Source organism: Lithobates pipiens, unplaced genomic scaffold (genome assembly GCF_037356315.1).
Source record: "Lithobates pipiens isolate NorthernLeopardFrog02 unplaced genomic scaffold, aLitPip1_a1.2 Scaffold_16, whole genome shotgun sequence".
NCBI classification, from domain to species: Eukaryota; Metazoa; Chordata; class Amphibia; order Anura; family Ranidae; genus Lithobates; species Lithobates pipiens.
The window spans coordinates 469,266,429-469,278,582 of NW_027507748.1; the positions used below are offsets into that span (position 1 = coordinate 469,266,429).

Genomic DNA, 12,154 nt, shown 5'->3' on the forward strand with positions numbered 1-12,154 from the left:
ATATATAGTTTTTGTTACTCATCCTCAGATTTTATTTTTTATTTTTATTTTTATTTTTATTTTTATTTTTATTTTTATTTTTATTTTTTCATTTTTTTCATCTATTTCACTATTTCCATTTTAGGTGATATTGCACTTCGCACATGTGTTTTTTAGCCTTTATCGCCAAAAAAATTTTTGCATTATTGCATTTTCATTTTTTGTATGCACTAACACATACACACACATATATTTTTTAACCATTTGGGTTCTGGGGTGTGAAAAGTTCACATTTTCAGTTATTTGTTTACATATTCAATTTCCTTTTGGTTTTCACTATACACAGATTTAATATTAATACTGTTTGAGGTTATATACACATATATATATTCTTTTCGGTATTACACACTGGTGGGTACACCTATGTGGCCCCAGTTTGTTCATTAGTGCACGGCATTTTAAATATATATATATATTGTCTTCTTCACTTTATACTGTTAAAGGGTTTTTCATTACTGTTTGCTAATAGGCCTGTCACCTTTCGGCACTACACACTGGTGGGTACACTTATGTGGCCCCAGTTTGCTCATTAGCGCACGGTACTTTAAATATACATATATATCTTTTTTCACTTATACTGATAAAGGGTTCTTCATTGTTGCTAATAGGCCTGCCACTGAATGTAATTTGTCGCATCTCAGGCGATTTGACTTTTAATTTCATCAGGTTGCATATGTAGTTTGGCACATATGATCTTTTGGCCTGTATTTTTAACATACTTGAGAATGTGTGTTTGAATAGATATTCTTTAGGGAAGGATCCTAGCCTGTTCTAACATCATTAGTTCCTGATTTTCTACTGTTTTGTAGTATTATTTTAATGAGTCTGATTGGTAATTCCCGTCACTAGTAATTAATGTTTTGGGACCCCCTTTTTTCTATGATGGCCTACAGATTTATTACATTTAGTGTTTGATTCAAATCTTTCTTTGGGCGGAGCTGGGGCTTTTCTTGGTGTCCTTAGCTCTTTATGTGATTCTGGGGTTGGCAGTATACAGTGTCATTATAAGTAGGGTGAGAGGGAATACTGTGCTTTTTGCAAAGACCGTACCCTGGCTCCCCATTCATTGATTCTCCACAAGACCCTTTTTGTAATGGAGACCTGTTTTCTAGGTAGCGCCAATTAACCCGATAATATTCTTATAATTTCACCCCAAGCTATTTGCCCAGAGGTATGGTTAGTATTTTGCAGACCTTCATTTTTGTCACAAAGTTTTGAAAATTGAAAAAAAGAAAAAAAATATACATTATTTTTTTTTCTTCATTTTCAAAAACAAATGAGAGCTGCAAAATACTCACCATGCCTCTCGGCAAATAGCTTGGGGTGTCTACTTTCCAAAATGGGGTCATTTTGGGGGGTTTTGTGCTATTTTGGCATTTTATGGCCTTCAAAACTGTGATAGGTAGTGAGGTGTGAAATCAAAAATTTACACCCTAATGCCCCGTACACACGAGCAGACTTAAATCCGAAGGAGTTTCCGCCGGAGTTCCGCCGGAGTTCCGCCGGAGTTCCGACGCAACGGACTTGCCTACACACGATCCCACTAAAGTCCGCCCGTCTGGTCCGCGGTGACGTACACCAGGTCCGACGAGACTATAAAACGGAAGTTCAATACCAAGTGCGCCACCCTTTGGGCTCCTTCTGCTAATTTCGTGTTTATCTCGTGTTAGTAGAAGTTTGGTGAGAGACGATTCGCGGTTTTCAGACTCGTATTTTTCAGACCGTTTTTCACTGCTTTTCAGTTTGTGCTTGTGAGGTTTGTATCTGTTTTTTAGTGCGTGTAGTCAGTTCGTGTCTGTATTTTGCAGTGCGATCTAACTGCACTCGCTGACTTTCAGCTCGCTCTTCACAGGCCTTGCTGTTCTTCAGTGACGTCTGTTAAGTTCGCTCTGACAATCCGACCGTTTTGAAGCCATGTTGCGTGTACATACTCGTCGTCGAGTTCGTGCTTTGCTTGCGCTTGGTGTTGTAGTTCATTCTGCAACCCAAGAACAGTCCGTGGACGGGGTGTTGAGGAGTTCATGGACGAAGAATTGGTTGCTCCAGCGTGACCAGTTCTCGCACATGCCTTTGCTTCGTGAGATCCGGGAGAATAATCCTGATGATTTCAGGAATTATCTCCGGATGACGGACCCCGTTTTTCACCGTCTGCTGGCTTTGCTGACCCCTTATATCAGCAGGCAGGATACCTGCATGCGGCAAGCCATCACTCCGGAGCAGAGGCTCGTCGCCACGTTGCGCTACTTGGCGACAGGGAGAAGCCTTCAGGACCTGAAGTTCTCGACAGGCATCTCCCCCCAGGCTCTGGGGATCATTATCCCAGAGACCTGTTCTGCCATTATACAGGTCCTGCAGGAGGACTATATTAAGGTAAGATTTAGCATTTAACATCACATTTTATTGTCTTTAATGTTTGCTAATGCCTTGTATTTCTTTCCTCAATCTCTAATTACCATGATTGCAATATGCTGTGAATGTCCCCTTTGTCCTCATGCATGCTGCAATCTTTTAATGCTCCTTTTTTGTTTTTCATGCATATTTGCCTTCATTAAACCTCACCAACATGCTATGGTAGGCCCATATCCACCTAGTCTAGTCACTTAAAATGTCTTTTGTCAGCTCCATTCTATTGCTTTATCCTAAAACCAAACATTTTAAAGATTATTCCAAATGGTCTGTGTCCCCTTAACTGAATCCCCCCCCCCCTTAATAGTATCCCAAATGGTCTGTGTGTCCTTTAACTGGATCCCCCCCCCCCCCCCACACACACACACTTAATATAATTCCAACGAGTCTGTGTGTCCTTAAATTAATGTTGAATTATATATTGTATTTTTAACACACTTCAACCCTGGAATGATTTTCCCCCCTTCCTGACCTTCATCACTTTTTTGGGTGATTTGGCAGTGCGTTGTTTGAATTGACAATTGTGTGTCCTTGTAACATGGCTCCTCCTAGTAAATTATCTTCATTTTATTAGCACAAAGAGATTTTGTATTTGGTTGTCTTTGATCACCTCTGCTTTTTTAGTTTTGGTGATTAACCACCAACAAACCCAAAATGCATTTTTCTAAATATGCATTTTTTTCTCTCTTTTCGCTCTAAAGAAAGATAGGCACAAAAATATATCACCATGATTTTTTTGGACATCATTTGATGCTGATACGTAGTCTTTTAGTAAACAAAAATGTGTTAAAATGAATCACAATTTAAGCGTTTCTTGATTGTTTTGGTTAAAAGTTCAATCGTTTCGTAAATATGGTCTATTTTGCTGGCATTTGTAAAATCTTGCCATTTTTGAAAATAGTAATGGCGTTGCTAACCGTTTTTTTTTTTTGTTGTTTTTCTGGTGACTGCCACATTATGGCGGACACATTGGCCAATTTCCATACATTTTTGTGACCATTGTCATTAATACAGTGATCAATGCTGTCAAAAATTGTCTTGATTACTGTAAAAATGTCACATGCAGTGAAGGTGTTTTATTAAGCACAAGGGGGCCAAGGAATGGTTTAAAGTGTGTTCTGGGTGAGTGTTTTTCTTAACTGTCTGGGGGATGGGCTAGCAGTGACATGACCCTGATCACTGCTCCCAATGACAGGGAGCAGACGATCGGTGTCATGTGACTAGGCAGAAGCGTGAAATAAAGTTTGTGTTGTAATGTACAATGTTTAATGTGCAAAAGTACTTATTTTGTTTTTTTTCTGCTTTTTGCCTCCCCAGTTTCCTTCATCGCCACAGGAATGGCAGACTGTGGCATCCCATTTTGCCACCCGTTGGGACTTTCCTAACTGCGGTGGTGCGATAGATGGGAAGCACGTCCACATTGTGCCACCACCCCATTCGGGGTCATACTTTTTTAATTACAAGGGGTTTCACAGTATTGTGTTAATGGCGGTGGTGTCGGCACAGTATGAATTTCTATATGTGGACGTGGGGAAGAATGGCCGGATGTCGGATGGAGGAGTCTTCGCCCAGACGGAGTTCTACCGCCGTCTACAGACAGGTGGCCTGGGCTTGCCACCTGATTCGGAGAATGTGGAGGAACTACCCTTCGTATTCATTGCTGATGAGGCTTTTGCTCTTGACGACCACATCATGAGGCCATTCCCCCAAAGAGCCCTCACCCCGGAGAGGAGGGTTTTCAACTACCGGCTGGCCAGAGCGAGAAGAGTTGTGGAAAATGCATTTGGAATAATGGCCAGCCGGTTCCGTGTATTTCTGACTGCTCTAAACCTAGCGGAATACAAACTGAACTATGTCATACTTACGTGCTGCATTTTGCACAATTTTTTACACAAATACTTATTTATCCGGAATAATGCCGGAGGCTGGAGTTGGTCCAGAATCCATGACAGGCCTGGATACTGGCCGTACTGGCTTGGCCCCCCAAAGTGCACGTGAAGTTCGCGAAAGATATGTGACTTATTTTAACGGTAGGGGGGCCATTGCAATGCCACCCAATCTTTAATTTTTAAAAAGAGGAAAATAATAAAAGAACCTCAAATCTGAAATGTGTTTTCTTGCTTGCTTTTGGTTTGTGCTGTCTCCTATGTTATCCTAGTGCACTTGTAGTGCCAAGTGTATTTTCATTAAATTCAATAAGGCCCATTGTCACTGGATACACAAAATCCATTTTCCCAAACTGGTATTAAGCATTGAAAGAATACGCCACACATTCTTGATTATTCAAAATTTTAATTTGGCCACATTCACATGTGCCATTGAATATTTAGTGATGTAAATTTTTTTTGGGGTTTATTTAACTTTCTTTGCCAAACATTTTTTTGTTTCCTTTTTTTTTAAATTTTTAAAAACATTTTTTTTTTTTTTTTTGTGGTTTTTTTTTTTTCTATAAAAAATATGAAAAATGTATAACAACAATCAGCCACAATCATAAAAATTGGTGAAGTAACAATCTTTGAACTAAAACAAGGGAAATGAAGAACATGATCGATATTATGGAGAAACGGATTATATTCTCCCCAAAATATCGATCATGTTCTTCATTTCCAGCTGCATATTGTCAATCTGAGTCTTCATGAGATCCAGGCTAGTTCGCATGTCATCTAGTTCCCCATTCCAGCCCATTATCTGGCCAATCAGCCTTTGTGCGCTGTCACTGGAAAATGGGGCCCTTTCCACAAACAGAACATCACCTACAATAGATGGGAAACATTTGGTCAAAAATTATGCAGTCATACATGGATTTCAACAAGCTGGGGTGTCAGACACTCACCTGGTGGGGTGCCCATCTCCCCTACTTCCTCCACCTCTCCTTCCTCAACCTCTCCTTCCTCGACATCCTCGGGGGGGGCACTGGTGCTTGGAAATGTGTCGCTTTCCACAACCACAACATCACCTAAAATAGATGTAAAAACATGTGTTTGGAAATATGCAGGTATACATCGATTACCTGAAGCTGTGGTGTCAGACACTCACCTGGTGGGGTGCCCATCTCCTCTCCTTCTTCCACCTCTCCTTCCTCCACATGCACATCCACGGGGGGGATGGGGCTAACCTCACATTCCTGCTGGCAAGGGTGGCGGTCCCTGGGATCCTGCTTTGTGAGGCTTTTCTCCCCTATGAGAAATTAACAAACAAAAAGGTATACTTTAGCACACAGATATTTAAGGCCAGAACTAGGAAGATGAAACCTTGATTAGAAGTGTTGTACAATTGTCGGTTTATGAAGAGATGCAAAATGTGAAGACATGATAAATCAATTCACTTTGCCCAAAAATCAAATAATTTGCTTTTTGTGCCAAGGTTCACACATGCCCAACCCCCCCCCCCCCCCCACCCAAGTATACCAGGGAACCCCGTGTGGCGTGTGGTTTACCCTAATAAATGTTCTCTGGTGTCCCACACCTTTGCTCATGAGTGCAGATGTGTTTTTACCCAGCTGCCAAGTGTCCTCTCCTTCAATTACACTGAATGTTCTTTTCTAGTCATTGTATTTTGAAACACATCTAAACCACAATGTCCTAATCATTTGTTGTGTCCTAAAAATTACACAGCCAAAAAATGCTGTTCAAACCCTGTATCATAAACGAGGTTTGCCACAAACAATTTACGAGGGTTTGTTAAAACGATACGATTCTTTTACTGTATACAACATGAAAGCAGCAATTTTTTACATTGTACAAAGGTAAAGCATATGGATCTGTATGCAATAATCATAAAATAGGAACACACGACAAGTACTTACTTTTTTTCAGAACTTTCTTGATCCTTCTGTATTGATCCGGCTCCCTCAATTTCAGGTCGGACCACCGTTTCCTCAATTGGTCTTTTGACCGTCGTACCCCAAAACGATTATGCAGGGTCTTAACTACTTTGGCCATGATTCTGGCCTTGCGCAAGTTCGGATGGGTGTATGGTCCATACTTGCCATCATAATCCTTACTTCGCAAGATTGCCACCATCTCCACCATCTCTTGAAATGCCATATTTGAGGCCTTAAATCTCCTCTTTCCGGATCGGGACGTTTGTGGCTCCGGGGATTTGTGACTACTGGAGTCGTTAATATCAAGCACCTGTTGTGTTTTCGCCATGTCTCTCCTACTGCGCACCGTAGAGAAAAGGGGGCGGGAAATATTCTTGTAAAAGAACGTCATGGGCGGGCAACGTAGGCGTAGTTCTACGCGTACGCACTGGATCTTACGCCAAAATGCACATGTGGTACGTACGGTAAGTGCGCAGAAAGGGCGGGAAAACAAGAACTTGACTAAAAGAACGTCAGGGGCGGGCAACGCAGGCGTAGTTCTACGCGTACGCACTGGATCTTACGACAAAATCACACGTCGTACGTACGGTAAGTGCGCAGAAAGGGGCGGGAAAACATGAACTTGACTAAAAGAACGTCAGGGGCGGGCAACGCAGGCGTAGTTCTACGTGTACGCACTGGATCTTACGACAAAATCACACGTCGTACGTACGGTAAGTGCGCAGAAAGGGGCGGGAAAACATGAACTTGACTAAAAGAACGTCAGGGGCGGGCAACGCAGGCGTAGTTCTACGCGTACGCACTGGATCTTACGACAAAATCACACGTCGTACGTACGGTAAGTGCGCAGAAAGGGGCGGGAAAACATGAACTTGACTAAAAGAACGTCAGGGGCGGGCAACGCAGGCGTAGTTCTACGCGTACGCACTGGATCTTACGCCAAAATGCACATGTGGTACGTACGGTAAGTGCGCAGAAAGGGCGGGAAAACAAGAACTTGACTAAAAGAACGTCAGGGGCGGGCAACGCAGGCGTAGTTCTACGCGTACGCACTGGATCTTACGACAAAATCACACGTCGTACGTACGGTAAGTGCGCAGAAAGGGGCGGGAAAACATGAACTTGACTAAAAGAACGTCAGGGGCGGGCAACGCAGGCGTAGTTCTACGCGTACGCACTGGATCTTACGACAAAATCACACGTCGTACGTACGGTAAGTGCGCAGAAAGGGGCGGGAAAACATGAACTTGACTAAAAGAACGTCAGGGGCGGGCAACGCAGGCGTAGTTCTACGCGTACGCACTGTATATAACGACAAAAATCACATGTCGTATGTTCGTTTGCGAAAATAGGAACAGAAGTTGGGAGCAAGCAAAACGAAGGTAAGTTTAAACCATTTCCCCAAATAAGTGGCAGATCCTGGAGTCTATCTTGGGCTAAGATTAGGAGAGTCTGAGCTAACATTATGTTTTTTGGCTTGTGTATTGTCTTTCAGAAAAATGAATCAAAAATTCAGGGATCCGGAATTTTTAAGTCTGTTTATCGACAAATATAAGGAGATGTCAAATCTGTGGCATGCCAAGCACAAGGATTATTTTAATAAACCAGTAAGGAGGGCAACACTGGAGAGATTTTTGACATTTGTGCAGACTTGGATCCCAGAGGCAGACGTGGACTTTGTGGAGAAGAAAATTCAAATATTGCAAAACATGTACCGAAAGGAAAAGAGGAAAATCGAACAATCCAAAACATCAGGAGCAGCACCAGGTGATGTGTATGTACCCAGGCTGTGGTACTTTGAAAAGCTACGGTTCCTGGACGACCGGTGTAGACCCAGGGAGTCGCTTTCTACTCTTCCCTCCACCCTTCCCTGCAGCATTCCCTCCACCTCAGCAGAGGCTGATGAGCCTTCCATCCTGGAAGAAGCGGATGCACCCAGCTGGAGCCAGGTATTTTTTTACCAAAAATAGTGATATTCATAATATTAATGATGTTAACTAGATGTTATTCGAATTTGTACGCTATTATTGATGTTAAAAAATAGTTAAAATTTGGACATATCAATTTACAGTAGTGGCCACAAATGTTTGTCACCAGCAGAAACAAGAAATAGTGGTGTCATAATGATACTCTTTTATATGTATTAACAGAATTTTGAAGTCAGGAGCTGAAAAATGTTTAGGATTGATGAACAAAAAACTAAAACAATGTCCCTTTTTTATACACAGGAGGAGCTCAGCCAGGAGGAAGGTGGGGAAAGTGGCAGGCAGGAGGAGGCCGTGCCCTCTGTCAGCCAGGAGGTGGCCGGGCCTAGTAGAAGCATGACAACATCACAAGTGCCTCCCCTCCGTCTTCCATCAAAAAGGGCCAAAAAAAATACGCTGGCACAGGAGGAATCCCTGCGCCTAATTAGAGAGGCTACTAATGTCTTAAACAGCCCCCCTGACGCAGAAGAGGCCTATGGCTGCTACATCGCCAGCCGTCTCCACCAATTAGAGATGGGCCAACGTCTCCACTGTGAAAGGCTCATTTTCTTGGCGTTACAGAAGGGGCTGAGTGGAGAATTATCGGCCAACAGCAATATTGTGGAGCAAGTTCCTCCTGTTCCTCCTCCTCCTCCTCCTCCTCCTGCCACGAGTACACCACCGGAGACACAGCCTCCCAGGAAGGCTACAGGGAAGTCTGCAGGGAAGGGTGCAGTGAAGGGTGGAGCGAAGAGAAGAAGGTGATGACCTGGCTTCACTCTGGTCCGACCAAAAAGACACAGCCTGGGGACATATATACCATCTGATGCTGCTCTTGATGTCTGGGATTCTGGGACCATATTGGATTTCGTAATATTTGAATTTTCTTTTACACAGAGTTTCACGTTTGCCCTGGGGCCAAAACGCTACACAAATGTCACAATTTTCTCCAGTGTTGCCTTCATTTTTTTGTTTGTTCAACCAGAATAAATGGATATTTTTTTTTGAAAATATAATTGCCTATGTGTTTTTTGGTCAAATACCTTTCTATAAAAGACAATGTGAAATTAACAAGGGACACTAACCTCCTTGAGGTTATAAACAAAATAAAAATGTTATTGTGGTAACTTGTCACCAGAATAAAAATAAAAAGGTTATTGTGGTAATGAAAAAAAATAAAAAAAGTTTTTGGTGTTAACTTGACGGAACAATTAAATATGGAGATCACAATAAAACAAAAATGGTAAAGAATTCTACCAAAAATATGTTTGAAAAAAATTAGTCAACACCATTTTTTATTTTTTATTTTTTTTTTTTTTGGAGTCATTTTTTCATCAAGATTTTTTTGGGAATTCTTGAACATTTTTTTTCTTGTGATCTCCATATTTAATTATTCGGTCAAGTTACCAATTTTTTTTTTTTTTTTTTTTTTACTTGACAGAATAATTAAATATGGAGATCACAATAAAAAAAATGGTAAAGAATTCTACCAAAAATATGGAGGCCAAAAATTAGTCAACACCATTTTTTATTTATTTATTTTTTTTTTTTTGGAGTAATTTTTTCATCAAGATTTTTTTGGGAATTCTTGAACATTTTTTTTCTTGTGATCTCCATATTTAATTATTCGGTCAAGTTACCAATTTTTTTTTTTTTTTTTTTTTACTTGACAGAATAATTAAATATGGAGATCACAATAAAAAAAATGGTAAAGAATTCTACCAAAAATATGGAGGCCAAAAATTAGTCAACACCATTTTTTATTTATTTATTTATTTATTTTTTGGAGTAATTTTTTCATCAAGATTTTTTTGGGAATTCTTGAACATTTTTTTTCTTGTGATCTCCATATTTAATTATTCGGTCAAGTTACCAATTTTTTTTTTTTTTTTTTTACTTGACAGAATAATTAAATATGGAGATCACAATAAAAAAAATGGTAAAGAATTCTACCAAAAATATGGAGGAAAAAAAGTAATCAAAAAAAAAAACAAAAAAAAAAAAAATATATTGAGATGGGGCTTTAAAATAAAAACAAGATCATCCATGAGATGAGGAGAAATAAAACAGAAATGTGTTTGGTGAGAACTCTGTGAGTGAATATGAGCAGCAAAGCAACTTCGTTCTTCTAGCATTATAAATAAAGACTTCGTTCTTCTAGCATTATAAAGAAGATGCGCTATACATTTAAACGAGCACAGAATTTGCAGCATGACGAATGTGCTACTTCCAATATGAACTGGAGTTTTACAAGACCGAGCACTTCCGTCTCGTACTTGCTTCAGAGCATGCGTCGTTTTAGGACTGTCGGAACAGCATACAGACGAGCGGACTTCTACATCAGAACTGGGTCCGGCGGAGTTCCGTCGGGAAAATTTGAAGCATGCTTCATTTCTAAAGTCCGTCAGACTTTTGCGAAGCTAAAGTCCGTTGCAGCCCACACACGATCGGATAGTCTGACGGACTCGGTCCGTCGGAGTTTGGATGTCGAAAAGTCCGCTCGTGTGTACGGGGCATTAGAAATCCTGAAGGCGGTTCTTGGTTTTCGGGGCCCCGTACGCGACTAGGCTCCCAAAAAGTCCCACACATGTGGTATCCCCGTACTCAGGAGAAGCAGCAGAATTTATTTTGGGGTGTCATTTTACATATGCCTATGGCATGCGTGAGCAATATATCATTTAGTGACAACTTTGTGAAAAAATAAATAAAAAAACAAAAGTTTGTAATTTTCCCGCAACTTGCGGCAAAATATAAAATATTCCATGGACTCAACATGCCTCTCAGCAAATAGCTTGGGGTGTCTACTTTCTAAAATGGGGTCATTTGTGGGGGTTTTGTGCCATCTTGGCATTTTATGGCCTTCAAAACTGTAATAGGTAGTGAGGCGTGAAATCAAAAATTTACACCCTTAGAAAGCCTGAAGGTGGTTCTTGGCTTTCGGGGCCCCGTACGCAGCTAGGCTCCCAAAAAATCCCACACATGTGGTATCCCCGTACTCAGGAGAAGCAGCAGAATTTATTTTGGGGCATGCGTGAGCAATATATCATTTAGTGACAACTTTGTGAAAAAAAAAAAAAAAAAAAGTTTGTAATTTTCCCGCAACTTGTGGCAAAATATAAAATATTCCATGGACTCAACATGCCTCTCAGCAAATAGCTTGGGGTGTCTACTTTTTAAAATGGGGTCATTTGGGGGGGTTTTGTGCCATCTTGGCATTTTATGGCCTTCAAAACTGTAATAGGTAGTGAGGCGTGAAATGAAAAATTTACGCCCTTAGAAAGCCTGAAGGCGGTGCTTGGTTTTCGGGGCCCCGTACGCGGCTAGGCTCCCAAAAAATCCCACACATGTGGTATCCCCGTACTCAGGAGAAGCAGCAGAATTTATTTTGGGGTGTAATTTCACATATGCCCATAGCATGTGTGAGCAATATATCATTTAGTGACAACTTTGTGAAAAATTTATAAAGTTTGTAATTTTCCCGCAACTTGTGGCAAAATATAAAATATTCCATGGACTTAACATGCCTCTCAGCAAATAGCTTGGGGTGTCTACTTTCTAAAATGGGGTCATTTGTGGGGGTTTTGTGCCATCTTGGCATTTTATGGCCTTCAAAACTGTGATAGGTAGTGAGGAGTAAAATTACATATGTATGCCCTTAGAAATCCTGAAGGCGGTGCTTGGCTTTCGGGGCCCCGTACGCGGCTAGGCTTCCAAAAAGTCGACCACATGTGGTATCCCCATACTCAGGAGAAGCAGCAGAATGTATTTTGGGGTACAATTCCACATATAACCATGGCATGTGTGAGCAATATATCATTTAGTGACAACTTTGTGTAAAAAAAAAAAAAAAAAAAAATTTTTTGTCATTATTCAATCGCTTGCGGCAAAAAAATAAAATATTCAATGGGCTCAACATGCCTCT

The 12,154-nt window shown here is 40.9% G+C and overlaps 1 protein-coding gene across 1 annotated transcript; it reads left to right on the forward strand.

Moving 5' to 3' along the window:
• Positions 1 to 7,562: 7,562 nt before the first annotated feature.
• Positions 7,563 to 9,033, forward strand: LOC143984423 (uncharacterized). The gene is made up of 2 exons (XM_077484609.1): positions 7,563 to 8,217; positions 8,497 to 9,033. Exons 1-2 carry the CDS (start codon positions 7,768 to 7,770, stop codon positions 8,995 to 8,997), a joined length of 951 nt encoding a protein of 316 aa, XP_077340735.1. The 5' UTR covers positions 7,563 to 7,767; the 3' UTR covers positions 8,998 to 9,033.
• Positions 9,034 to 12,154: the final 3,121 nt, after the last annotated feature.